The 14,420-nt window shown below is 48.1% G+C and overlaps 1 protein-coding gene across 1 annotated transcript in view; it reads left to right on the top strand.

The window, feature by feature from the left end:
- Positions 1-9,008: 9,008 nt before the first annotated feature.
- Positions 9,009-14,420, top strand: part of ADRA1D (adrenoceptor alpha 1D) — a 51,361-nt gene continuing 45,949 nt past the window's right edge. Inside the window, exon 1 of the mRNA XM_009681823.2 lies at positions 9,009-10,114. Within this exon, the coding sequence (XP_009680118.2) occupies positions 9,148-10,114 (967 nt within the window). The 5' untranslated portion in view covers positions 9,009-9,147. The remainder of the gene's footprint in view (positions 10,115-14,420) is intronic.

Consider the following 14,420-nt stretch of genomic DNA (forward strand, 5'->3'; position numbering starts at 1 on the left):
TTGAAGTTTTGGCATCAGGAATACCAGGCTAAAAAATCTACCCAATAGTGATGTCTAAAGCACTTTGGAGCAGCACTGAGGAAGCAGAGACGAGATACTGCAGCCAGACATCACAGCTATGGGTAAGGTTGCAGCACTTCTATGTGGTTCCCAAGCTCCATGGAAATTCACTTGAAGGAATAGGATAATTCCCAGAACATTCAGGAACTCCATATCATTTTCCTTCTAAAGAGACACTCTTATAGCCAGCAATGGGGAAGTCTGATTTGAGGTATCTCACTTCAATCTAGCAAGGGCATCATATATGCTATAACCTTAAGGATGTGGACTTTTCTGGGCATTCACAGGTAATACATCTGCCTGTGGCTCCTAGGCCATTCAAATAGCCTAGTTAGTGCAATAAGGGGATTCTTTTACCAATAACTATTTTAAAGAGGCTCTGACCTGCTCTGACCTTGTTCACCTCCAAGCTACAGGGATATCAGCAGTATTTTCTGCCTTTTGCTAACCTAGAAGAATCTAATCCTCCCTTTAGTCTCTAAATCAGAATGCAGTCATGCATGACTTCAGAGCCGGGAAGGGAACAGGCCAATCCTACTTGTCTCGTGCTAAAAGTGAACATCTGGCTAATGCTTTCACGTGTCCGTTGCTATGCTTGCTGCTAAATCCGTCACCGATGTTAACTCAGTAGGTTGCATCAAGGAATATTTGGAACTAAGTCTATAATTATGCTCTTCTTTTAATAACTTTGAATTTTTATACATGCGCAACCTTTTTATCGGCTGTGAGCAAGACAGATGAACTAGATAAGCCTTTCAGTGCCATCGAAGAGCAAATGCCAGCAGGAAATCTAGTTCTTCTTAGTTAACATGACTCCCTGGGATGCTCTCCATTGGTTTAACAGGGAGTTTGACAGGTGCCACACTAATTCCAGCCAAAAGACCCAGAAAGTCATTTCTTATCTTTAAGAATGAGGACAGATAAGGTTGAGTTGATCAACAAGGCATTGACAAGGGGGTAGGATCTCCTCCTCCTCCTGCTCTCAGTGCTGCCCCAGACATTGTCTGTCATGCTTCAGACCAAAAAAAGGTCTTCGAGATTTTGAAACACTGAGGTTGCTGAGCTCAGTCCAGCCTTTGCTCACTCCCAGGTAGCACACAGGTTCCTGAAATAACCACGTTTGGAGTGCAGGCATTTGGTAAACAAGGAAAGCCCAGGCTGGCTTGTGTTGTATGTCACCAAAACTGGCAAGGCTGACCTCTGTCGTGAGGGATTTTGTTTGTGTTGAATGGAAAAGAAAGCCATCTGGACAGCATATTGGTACATTGTGCTAGATTTCTCAAAAGATGTAAAACAGGATGGGGCCATTGGTTTCAGTGGGAGAAAAGGTGTCAGAATTTGTTCCCAGAAGAACTTATTCGTGCTGAGAGCGGCTACAGGAAAAAGCTTCCATTGAACATAGCTACTTGCTGCTGGCATTAAAAGAAAGAAAATGAATGATACAATGCTTTTTTTTTTTCCCACACCCTTTGCTTTTCAAACACTTCATGCAGTCAGGATGTTCACGTGCATTTAGTGAAGTCTAAACTTATCTTCCACCGTTTAAAACCCGGCCTCTGTACTATGTATGTTACTAAATTCGAAATGAAATAAAAATAAAAAATAAGAAAAACAGCAAACGGGAACTAAATGGCAGGTCCGAAATAAAGCTGGTGACTGAACATACTAACGCAGAGTGGTTTTTTTCCAGGTTAGGTTTCCACACTGAGTTAGGTTTCCACTCCCTCCAGCGGGGCAGCAGCTCCACCGAAATCAGCCCCGGCATCGTGCACCTCCCAAATTGGAGGTCGGACCTCTGCCACTTATCCTGGCCCAACAGGCAGCCCATTTCGCTGCCTGCTCCCTCACGGTGGATGCAAGGCGAGGAAGCCAGCCAGGCTGTGAGCGTGCTTAACGCCGCAGCGGGGGCCGGCTTTCTCGTCATGCCAGCAGTTATCTTCCAGCCGTTCCAGTCCATTATTTCCTGGTGGTTGCAATTAGTTTGATCAGCTCACTGTCAATATCGCGCAGCTGGAAGCACTAAAACATACCCCTTTCTTCCTTCTGCGGTATTTTTTTCCATCGTTGGAGTGATGCTGGAGTCCAGTCCCGGCTCCCGCGGTGGGATTCGTGCAGGAACGGGGTTGGCATGTGCCATTCTGCCCACTCAGCAGCCCAGCAGTTATAAATGAGCCAAACATTCATTCTCGATCATTTTAGATGCGTTATATATATAAAAGAAACCACGCACACACATTGAACCCAGATCTCTTTTTCCCTATCACAAAGTAGCTGGCAAAGTAACACTGGTTATTTCTAACTGAAGGAAAGCTGAGGAACAGCACCCGGTTTGCGGTGTTTAATTTTAGCCTGAGCCTATGCCGCTAATTTTCATGCCATATATTTATATTTGTTTGTATCTACTTGTGCTAAATTAAAGGGTGGAAGCCTGGGAGGTCCCTGTGTTCACATAAGGAAGCGAATTTAAGTTACTGCTGGAAATGGCAATGTAAGTTGAATTTATATAGATTTTGGCATGTAAACCAAATTCCCAGAAGGTTTTAAGGCACAGTCAAAAGCGCATTAAGGTTAAGCAGAGAGCTGACAACAGTCACACTTTGTCTTTGAGTTGAGAATAAACAGGCTTTGGACCATGGGCTTCCAGAATTAAAACGAAACCAACATTAAGTTTTAATGGAATCAAGATCATTATCTCCTGATGTTAAGGCATGATACTTTACCAGTTTCTCCCTTTCTTTGCCAATGAAGGACAAAACCTCTTGCTTCGGCTGCATTGCTGCTGATCACTAAAGCGGGTCCATGGAGCTGATGCTGAGGACCCAATGGCCACACTAGGCCTGTTTTGGGGGTTTAGGTCTGATTTGCTCCAGGAAAGCACCTCTGCCAACTCTCCCCTCATCACAGTGCTCCTGATGTCTCCATTTTTATCCCCATTTCCAACAACCTGCATTCATTTAAATGGCAGCTGTTGGATAACGGCTTCCCCAGGTCTTATTCCCCAGGTCTTAAGATTGCTGGAGGGGAAAGACATCATGAAAACTTCCATTTGTGGACTAAGTCCCGATGGGGCATCTTTTTCCAAAAGTTGGTTGAGAGGACTTTTATTTATAGGCAAAGGAGCCAGCCACGGGAGGCAGAATTCCACAGCATCAGAGGGGTTTTGGTTCAGCGATCTAACACTACCAGCCCCTTTGATGTTCTGAATTTCTAACCAGTAGGAAAAAATATAGTAATGGCAAATAAATGTTGACATTTTGGGCAAGTGAAATTTCTCAAAAAGAAACAGAACAGCCTGCAAAATTGTTTTTCTGTGATAATAGAAAGATTTTTCATTGTGATTTTGACCTTTTGTAGCATTTCTGTTTATATATTTAGTTTTGCTTTTTTATATATTTTAAGGTATTATTTATTTCATCCTATACATCAGTGACTGGTTTTCAAAGGCTCATTCATAAGTGTTCTTCTACTAGGTAATTCGGTTAGTAATTTCTGAAGTAATTGGTAGCTGATCTTATGTTCTGCTCATTTCCAAAAAAAAGAAAAAAAGTGTTTTGAGATGAAAAACTGAAATGTTCTGCTTGATATTGAAATATTTCATTATACGGCTCTTAATAGAACAAAGGGAAGAAAAATTATCCCTGAGGAATGCTTCATTTTGAACATATCAACATGTCCATGGAAAAACAAACGCATCCAACCAGCCCTATAAACTGTGCTTATCTGCCTACTCTGTGTATCCATCATACCTGCCTTTTCTGCACAGAGATCAGCGTGGCGCTCGCAGCTTTCCTCCTTACACAAAAAAATCTGGCCTCTTTCCTTGGTTCGTGTCCCCTGTATTCGGACACATCTGAGATTTTCGGTGGCCATGCTCAGGAACTGCACCTTCACTTCAATAGTAGCTTCACTACATTCTGACAGGTCAGAAGGTAAGAGCGCACTGGGCAACCCTTTTCCTCTCCTTTTTTTTTTTCCTTATTTTGTTTGGCTTTTTCTATTCAGTTACATTATTTTGCCTCCAAATAAAAGGAAAACCCATATGGGGGGGTAATACATTATTCGCTGTGTCAGCTGGCCATAAGACATGAAATAACAGCAAAGAAAGTTTAGGCTAGACACCAGGAAGACTTTCTAGCGGTGATGACAGGGAGGTGGCGGAGGCAGCAGTGGGAGGACAAAGCAGGGTCTCCACCGCTGAAACAGGGCAGGGAGGGTGGAGAAGAGGTGAGTCCATCTTCAGAGAAGGGTTTGGACCAGGTCACCACTGTCCCACATGTGGTTCGGGGACCGCCAATGGGTCTCCTACCGGAAGAGCAGAAGGTGACCTCGAAGGGATCATAAGCAGTTGAAAAGCAGAGCAAGAACTAAGCATACACATTCACATACATGGAAGAAAACTGATAAATGCAGTAACCATGTTGATGCAATAATGGCTGAGATGGTTGAAGGGAACGGGGAAACCAACGGGAATGACAATTTACCATACATTTCTGGGTAATTTTAGGTAGGTGTCACAAGAGGGTCGTCTCAGTTGTTTTTTTTTAACCTCCTTTTTCCGTTAGCTAATAAAAGCTATTTCCTTTCCCCATCCTGCTTGCCTCATTAATTAAGACATAAACATTTAAAATGTAGCCTGATTTTACTGGGCTTTAAATAAAATTGCAGCAACGCCAACCAAACAAACCATTAATTTCAGGGTTGCTTTTTTTGTTGTTTTACTTTGTTTTACAAGACAGCTGGGCCTCCGGCAGCACAGGTTTGACTCATCTCTTGCAATCACTTCCAGTTCATTTTTTTAATGTGCTTGAAGACCTGGTGTCAGCTGGGGATAGGAGCTGGGAGAGATAACCTCCAGCTGGACATGGCCCTGCTGGGACATGCGGCAAAGACTGGCCTTGGCCAGACTCCTTTCCCTGGAGGATCTTTGAATTGCCTGCCCCCAGCAAGGCTAGCCTGTCTTTACCATCACTTCAATGTTATCAGTTCAGCACTGGTGTGTATTTAATGTGAGTAGGATCCGTCTCTCCTAGCTCTGGAACCTGGAGATGCTATAGGTATCCGCACCTGAGCTAATCTTCCTGGAGAAAGGGTACAGCGAGGGCACAATCCGTCCCATCCCTGAAACACGTGAATTGTGCTCTCAATATCCCTGCTCTTCCTCCAGAAAGAGGGAGACAACTTTGCACGGCTTTCTTTCAAGCTGGCGGAAAATGAGGCCGCACTCTGAAAGCTTGTGTACCGCTGAATGAGGCAAGTGTGCAAGGAAAGGAAATAGCTTTTAATAGACCGAGTCCATTTACGCAGCAGAGGGTACAAACGAAAGCGTGAGTTAATACACCCGCCTGAGTCGGCAGAGCGGACGCCGGTTGCTCAGGGTGGATGCCGGCGCCGGCGGGTGGGACTCACTTGATCCATGTTGCTCAAATAGGTCAATCACCATCAGCATCTAGCCTCGATCTCTCCCGGCTGCGGCTTTTGTCAATCTGGGCTATATGCAAATTTTTGATCGAAATATTTTAAGCTGCGGTCTTTTGCACTGCAAAATTGCCTTTCCTTTTCAAGGCTCGGGCTTAGCGTGTAATTACCGAGCGACAAACACTACCACGTGCTTGCTGGCTTTATGTCTCTTTCTTTTATTCAAAAAGCCCCATTCACACCACTATACGGAGCTACTCTTGCCTGAAATTTCGAGTCCTAGGATGAACTCTATCCCCAGCTAGAGGATGAAAAAGAGGGAGGAAAGAGCTGTAACATGTCAAAAGGGGGAAGGAGCTGTACTTCCTCCCAGCTCAAAACCGGCCGATTGGCAAGGGTCCATGCACTAGCAGATCTGTGTGCATTCACTTCGGCGCTTCGGTTCCTCCGTGCGGACCTGCACCGACCCTTTTATTTTGGTTTAAGTGCACTAGTATAAACCTGTTCCTCATTAGCTGAAATTAACTGCAATAGCCCTGGTTTAGACTGAAGCAAGGAAATAGATGGAAAGCAATGGGGTAACTGTACCGTAACGAGCTGATGCTCGTTAGCTGAGCCGCAGTAACCGAGCGGGACACACTGCCCCGGCTGGCAGGTAAAATACACAAGAGCATCCCACGCTCATGCACCGCAAGCAGGGCCCCTCCATCCCTCTCCTGCCCAGCAAGAAAATGCCCTGCCTCAGAAATAAAGCTCCTCAGCTTGGACCAGGGATAAAATTTCCTCCAAAGATGGCAGTTTTACATCAGGATTGATCCTGAGTGGCTTAGCTTTTCTCTTCCTCAGAGTGATGGGGTTTCGTCTGGCTTTTCCTGTGCCCCTTCCAAGCCCTGCGGTCCAAGGCATCTCAGCATCGTGGGCAAAGTGACTTTGGCTGCCCGAGAGCGGAGAGGAGGGGAGGACAAGACACGGGGCCGATGCCCTCTTGACCCTAACATCGTTTGATACGTCATTTAGGAGAAGCCTTTCCTTTCCAATCAAAAAGGTGGTTTGAATCCTGCTTTACGAGAGAACTTCAACTCAGCCTTAATTTTGGAGCAAGGCACATGTTTTCCTTATCTCTGTGTGTCACTGGGCAGATTAGACAAGATATATTTATCTAGACAGCTATCTGTGTAGCTGCAAAGAGACAGCTACAAAATTCCATGGATTGAGATCATCCCATGCTGAGTTTAGCATCCCAGTGCGAAACAATACTTCATTTTGCTGGCTGACATGTTTTCATCGAAACATAGGGAAGATGAGTAATTCGACCTCAAAAGTTGGGTGTTTGGTGTTTTTTTTTTTAATTCACTTTAAAAAATATATTTAAAAAAAAAAAGCAAACAACAAAACTGGCCTTCTGAACATTTTCCTCGTACAGTATTTGTTCCTGTTTGCTTGTGTTTCCTAGTTGTTCTACATTTCTTCTTCCCAGCAGGGTCAAAAATCCAACTCTAGGAAGGAGGGTGAACCCCTAAGGGACAAAAAAAGTGCATGAAAGAAATAAGAAAGAAAGAAGATCAAAATGTGTCATTTCCTGACATGATTGTCAAGGAAAATAAGGAAATAAACATAAAGTTTTTCTTTTTTTTTTTTTTTTTGACCACTCACATCACCAAGCGAATTAACAGACTTGGTCCTGCTCTATCAGAGCAACAGTTAAAACACCTTGCTGTCCACTTGGACTGCTTTTTAGAGCAATTTTTTCAAGACAGAAAAGTTGAAAAATCACGGATAAACACACTCCAAAGAAATATTTCCTGTGTATGGCAGGAAGGAGCCAAAGAAAAACCCCTGTTCAACACCAGGGTCAGTCCCCATTGCAATGTGTGGAGGCAGGAGGGTAGGGTCACTGGGAGAAAACCAGTGTAAACAGGATCTGCTGTTATCAGTGGGAAAAGGCCCTGTTTAAATTAGCTAGAAATATGCGCCTATATGTTTTAATCACAAGTTTCGGAGTCTTGCAGCAGGGCTAAGTCGTAGCAGCGAACTAGAGGATCACAGGCTGTCCCTGAACACAAGGCACTGGTCTTTCCTTCTGCTTTTACAAGGGACTTGTACTAGGGACAAGGGGCAGGCCACGTCTGCAGCCCCGTCTGGTGCTACCTGGGTGCAGGTTGGGCTGGAGTCCTCGGCTTAGGCGGCAGGGCAGGACTCGCAGGGCTGGCCTGGGAAGGATGGTGCCCCTGCACGCTGGCTGAGAAAGGAGGCTCAGCCTCGCAGGGTGTGGGACACTGGACGTGGGTGGGGAGTTTCCTAGCCTTGCAGGGCATCTTTCTTGGTGGGACACTGGTGTGAGGGGGGAACTTGCCAGCCTTGTAGAGCATCCCTCCTGGTGGGATGCCGGACCTGGGCGGAAGGATGGGGGGAGTTTTCCAGCCTGACGCAGTGGGAGCTTGTCAGCGTTGTAGAGCCTCTCTCCTGGTGGGAAGATGGACCTTGGGGGGAGTTTCCCAGCCTTGCAGGACACCTCTCGTGGTGAGCCAGCGGGACATAGGGGGAACTTGCCAGCCTTGGAGAACATCCCTCCAGGTGGCATGCTGGACCTGGGGGGCGAGGAGGGGGCGGGAGGCGGGGGGGAGTTTCCCAGCCTTGCAGGGCATCCCTCCTGGTGGGATAATTCGCGCCGCCGGGCCGGCAGCCCGCGTGGGGCCGGCAGCGCGCGTGGGGCCGCCGCACCGCGCCGCGGGCAAACGCTGCCCTCTGCTGCCCCCCGGCGGCGGCGGGCGGCGCGACCGCGCGCGACCGCTCCCACGAGTGGGCGCCGGCTGCCGCGGGTGGGCGCTTGCCCTTCTCCCCGCCCTCCCCCACCAAGGCAGCGCTTGCCCTCCCCGGAGTGGGCACTTGCCCTCCGCCCAGGGGGCTCCCGCCCTCCCCCGAGTGGGTGTCTGCCTTTCCCCGCGTGGGCTCCCCCGCAGCGCTCCGCTGGCACCGCGGCCGGCTGAGCCTCGCCCGGGCCGGGGACGGGGACGGGGGGTTCGGGAGGGAGGGGGGGGTCGCCTCTGCTTGCAAAGTAGCAGTTGCCTCCTCCTCCTCGTCCTCCGCCTCCTCTTCTTCCTCCTCCGGCAGCACCTGATGCGCTAAGGCTTCTTGACCCCCCCCCCAAACCCCGTCCCTCCCTCCTCCTCCTCCCCCCCCCAGCCCGTCCCACAGCCCCCCCTTCCCCTCCTCTGCCGGAGCTCTCTCTTGCAACTGGGAGAAGCCGCCCGGAGCCGCCAAGCGCTGCCGGCCGGTGCCCAGCGCAGCCCCCGGCCTCCCCCGGAGCATGCAAGGGCGGCGGGGGGGCTCCTTCCTCCCTGCCCCCCCGGCTGGGCAGGAGGCTCGGGTGAGCGGCAGCGGGAGGGAGGCAGGGAGGGAGCGCAGCCCCCGCCCGATGTGAAGCTGGGCGAGGGGAGAGGGGGGTGGGTGGGGAGGGTGGTTGGGGAAGAGCGCCGGGGGGGGGGTGGGAGGGGGAGAGCCGGGCACCCTGCCTTCCCCCTCCTTCTCTCCTTGCCAAGGGGTGGGTGGTGGGGGTGAGGTGGTGAGCGAGACTCGGAGCGGGCTGCGGGGGATCATGCCGGGGGGGCTGCGCCTCGGCATCGCTTTCGCCGCCGACGCATCGCCCTCCATGGAGCCCGGACTTTTTCTACAATGACTTTCCCCGAGCCGAGCAATGCCAGCTTGAGTGGGAACCGGACGGGGCAGGGCAACCAGAGCGGTGCCAACCAGTCCTGGGGGCTGCAAGCCGAGGACCCCTCCGACGGCAATGGGACCACGCTGACTTTCACCTTGGATGTGCAGGCGGTGGGAGTCGGGGTGTTCCTGGCCGCCTTCATCCTCTCGGCCATCGTGGGGAACATCCTAGTCATCCTCTCGGTGGCTTGCAACCGGCACTTGCAGACGGTCACCAACTACTTCATCGTCAACCTGGCCATCGCCGACCTGCTGCTCAGCACCACGGTGCTGCCCTTCTCGGCCACCCTGGAGGTGCTGGGCTTCTGGGTGTTTGGGCGCATCTTCTGCAACATCTGGGCAGCTGTGGACGTGCTGTGCTGCTCCGCCTCCATCATGAGCCTGTGCATCATCTCTGTGGACAGGTACATTGGTGTCAAGTATTCCCTCAAGTACCCCACCATCATGACAGAGAGGAAGGCAGGGGTCATCCTCGTGGTGGTCTGGCTGTCCTCCATGGTCATCTCCATCGGGCCACTGCTGGGATGGAAGGAGCCACCACCACCGGACGAAAGCATCTGTAGCATCACGGAGGAACCAGGTTATGCCTTGTTCTCCTCCCTCTTCTCCTTCTACCTGCCCCTCATGGTCATCCTGGTGATGTACTTCAGGATCTATGTGGTGGCCAGGAGGACCACCCGGAGCTTGGAGGCGGGGGTCAAGAAGGAGAGGAATAAATCCATGGAGGTGGTGCTGCGCATCCACTGCCGGAGCGTGCTGGAGGAGCCTCTCTCCAGTGCCCGGAGCAAGGGGCACAACTTCAGGAGCTCCCTCTCTGTGCGACTCCTCAAGTTCTCCCGTGAGAAAAAAGCAGCCAAGACTCTCGCCATCGTCGTGGGCGTTTTCATCCTCTGCTGGTTCCCCTTCTTCTTTGTCCTGCCTTTCGGTAAGTCACTCCTTTCCCCATCCCAACCCCACTAGCTGTGGCTGTGCTCCTGGGGACCTGCTCCTTGGGACAAACTTTGAGGACACGATTCATGCATGGAGTCAAGTCATATATACCAGATAGATGAACAATACAGCAACAGACTGATTAAATTAATTAGCACTTATTCGATATTTATTAGTCAAGTTCATATAACCAATCAAAATAAATAGCAGCCAAATAAAATAGCAACGTAATCATTGATTTAATTAATTTATCATTTATTCAGCACTTCAATTAGTGAAGTTAAGACTGGGGAGAGAGAAAGCAGATTTGTCTCTAACAGACTATACTTATGACAAAGCCGTCTCCAAACAACTTTGTAGCCTCTGCCTCCCTCCACCACTTCCTCCCGGTTCGAGGGAGGGCACCTGGGTCTGATTCCCTGTGACCAGTGCTCCCATCCCTGCTGTGAACTGCCGATGATGTTGGAGAGTGAGTGAGGCTTGATCCCCCTGAGTGAACTCCTCTGGTGGAGAGTGTTTCAGATAGAGGCATGGCCAGGGTCATGGCCAGGGTTAGTTTAGGTGTGCCTGGCCTCCACTATGTAGCTAGCCTGAGCCAGCAATTTGGGATTTGGTTTATGCCATGCAGAGGAGGAGGGCATGGCTGGCTAGGAAGTATCCCTTTCAATCTGGCTCGGGTGGGGGCCTGGCCTCTGCCCTCCCTGTCTCCGCTAACTTCCCGGGATGCTGATGTCGCGCATGGATCTGGACCTGGACCAGGTCTTATCTGCACTGGCATGACGGCGCTGGGCAATTGCCCAGCACTGCTCCTGCTCCACAAACTGCAAAGGGGAACTGCTGCTCCTCCCGGGTGAGTTGCACCCTCCGGTCCTGCCCCAGCTCTCCCAGCCCTGACAGCGGGTCTCTGCTGGTGGGTTCTCTCTTTGGGTTGTGCCGTAAGTTTTGGCAAGTTCTTTCAAAAAAACACCTAACTCAGGAGGCCGGGTTAACCCTGTGGAGGGATGTAGCTGAACCAGGGGGATAAAAGTTAAAATAACTTCCAAATGCTGGCCTTTGTGCAGAGCTCACAGAAGCAGAGAGGTCTGCTACACCAGCTGAGGCTCTGTCTGCTGTGTGTCCCAGGACCCTCCTGGGACCTCAGCAGTTGTGTATGAATAATCCCACAGCCAGGGAAATGTTGTAGCCAGATGTGCAATTTTTCTCCGGATTTTTCAAAGCTTCTTGCTTAAGGCTTCCTCACAAGTGAATGGAAACAAAGCACCGTGACCAAGGGAATAATTTCCCCTCTGGCACTGCTGAGCTCTCCCCAGGGCACAGCTGGAGCCCAGGGCCATTAGACACCTAACTGAAGCCACTCAATTAGGAAATGGCCCTCAGGTGGAATAATTCAGCCCTGGGACTGATGATGTCTTGAAAGCTCAGGTCTCCCTGAGGTGGCAGGTAGGCTGTGAGGGGTGTCTGGTGTCAGCACATGGCTACTGTGCTTTTGAGCTCTCTGCCTCATTTTCTAGGTGAGGATGGCATTTGGTGAATGTATCTCAGCTTTCTGAAGGAGTAAAACCGTTGCTGCTGTTAGAGGTTTTTACCATATGTGAGCAAGGAAGTATGCGGTGTGACTTGAGGCAGTGAGCAGCAGGGCTGCTATGAGCTTCTCTTGATGTAAGACCCTGGCTGTGCCTCAGTTTCCCTTGCCATGCTCAGGCATGTCAAGGGATTTTTAGTAGTCTGCAAAGGGTCTTGAAATTGTGGGAGTCATGGAGGTGCCAAATATTTGAAGGTTGATCTCTGTGGACAGCAATGAGGCTCTGACACAGAGCCCCAGCCCAATGCTTGCCTCTTTGGCCCATCAGAAAGGTAGGAACCAGCTCTAAATCTCATTCCCAACTTTTCGTCCTAAAGCTAATGAAGCTAGGAATTTAGATTCTGACCTTCTGAGTTATTTCCAGTACTTAGGAATGGAGTGCAAACATCAGGCAAATACTTCTAGTGAAAAATATTTTGTTTTTCTGTACGGATCCTCCCTTGAAACTCTTGAACCAGCTTCTCTATTGATGTAAATCACTACCGTTACATTGAAGTCAAAGGAGATATGCTGACTTACACCAGCTAAAAATCCAAGCTTCTTTCTTTAAGTTCCTCCTGTGAACCCATTTGCTTCCTCCAAGCGTGCAACTTGCCAAGTTCTTTATAAAAATGGCTTTGATCTTTACTTCCTGTTATATTATGCATATAACATAAACACGGAAAAAGTCTATTTATTTTATGACTAGAAAATATGCTGCCTCTGATTTAATCCCCCCACACTTTATTAATTGCAATTTCCTATTCAAATCTGAGACTTAGTCAATGTTATTTAGGTGGAGAAAAGAAACTTCTGCAAGGTCTAATCTCTGACTGTACTGCTCAAAACAAGGATCTGAAATTCGGGGGAAATCAGCAAAGTTCACTGTAAACCCAAAAACTGGAACACCTTGGATCCATTTCTCTGTAAAAGGAGGACTATGAGTGCTTAAGTGGAATTTATTTTTTTATTTGTTTGTTGGATTGACTTAAAAGAAACCATTCTGGGCCAACTGGAGAAAAAATATTGAGTCATATTTCTAATAAAAATGAAACCAGTGAGAAACAAAAATCACTTTCAGTTTACTAGTATGTTTTTCTGATCTGAAGTGAAACATTGTTTCAGTTTAGGAAAAGGGTGAATGGGAGTTTATTTTAAAAATTATATATATTTCTTAGATAATTTTCAAAATGAACCCTCACATTAAAATGAAATGAAAAGCTGTTCTGAAAATGTCAAAATGAAATGTTTTGACTTTCTTATTTTTTCTACCGGACATAAAATTGCAAAAAGTTTCTTTGAACTGACCGTACTTTTTAGGGATAAGTAAATTATTCAACTGAAAAAGGACTCCCAGCTCTACTTAGCATGGACTTACCCATCAAACTTCTGTACTGGCTCTGTCACTGGCATCTGTGTTGATTTGTATACATCTTTGTAGCTTTCTGTGGAATGGTTTTCACGTTAGGAAAACAGGAGTGATATTTATCACATCAGCGTTGAGAAGCTGCAATAGCCAGTAATTTTAAATAACGGGATTTATGTATGTGCCAAGTGTTGTCAGTACTTTCTCCATGCTTGAATAATCTACGCACATGCTTCTTTAAATCAGCTCAAACTCTCAAAATACCTCCACAGTCTATTTATCAGCTGAGTAATTTAGCTCACTCTTGGGTTTATGATACATGTCCCCAAGCATAAGATGCCCATCAGGAGTTTTAACACAATTAACAGTTTGCCTGGCTAATGAGACTCTTTAAGAAGCTATTTGCTCAACAAGAGATGAAATCCTAACCAGACATACAACTCTTGTGTGGGTTGCATCCGTTGCTGGGTGTGCAATACGGCTCTACCGAACTGCGTCCTCCAGGGACCCCAGGTGCTGGATGTGTATTTCATGCCTGGGTGTCTTTTCCTCCAGCAGAGATCTGTCAAGAGAATGCTATTAAAAGCTTCCTAAAGCTGTGGACCAGGATTTAATGATATTTTAGACTTTGTAGGATAGGTGTCATGTCACTGAGGCTGCCATCAAGCATCAGTGACTTCATCTCAGCTGGTCATAACGTCACAGGGATGCTGGTTGGAAAGGATCTCTGAAGGTCCAACCTCCCTCTCAGAGTAGGATTATCACCATTATATGAATTATGGTGTCAAATGTCCCTGTTCCTCTTCCTTTCACTACAAAGGCAGCTGGGGCATCTAATTGGCTGATGGTGTCGATGCTGCAGCTATTTGCAGAGAGGTGAAATGTAGCCTGCTGTGGGTTTTTTTTTTTTTTAAAGTCTAATAGAAGCAAGATACCTGAGTGTTATTAGAAATCCCACGTGCATGCCTTAGCTTTTGTTGAACGTTGTATCTGTCATGCTCTAGAGATGTCCAGTTTCTCTTTAAAAAAAAAAAAAAAGGGGGGGGGGGGAGGGGGGGAAGGAAAAAAAAATGCCTCTCTTAATGAGTGCATGTGGGGTTGAAACCTCTTTAAAACAGAAAAGAATCTGTAGTTTGGCTTACCTCTGTTCTGTGCCTGGTTTCCTAAGGAATTGAGGTGTTTGCTGTGGATGACTGTCTGGCTGTATATGTTCTCCTCCAACCATTTTTGAAAGGATTGCCCTGTCTTGGTGAATTCCAGAGAGGCTGAAATCCTGAAGGTATTTGACACTTACGTTATCATGTAAATAAACAGGGAGAGGAAATCCTTTATTACACCCAAAGAAGGAAAGCTCAACCCTATATTAGCTCCAGC

Source organism: Struthio camelus, chromosome 4 (genome assembly GCF_040807025.1).
Source record: "Struthio camelus isolate bStrCam1 chromosome 4, bStrCam1.hap1, whole genome shotgun sequence".
Lineage (NCBI taxonomy): Eukaryota > Metazoa > Chordata > Aves > Struthioniformes > Struthionidae > Struthio > Struthio camelus.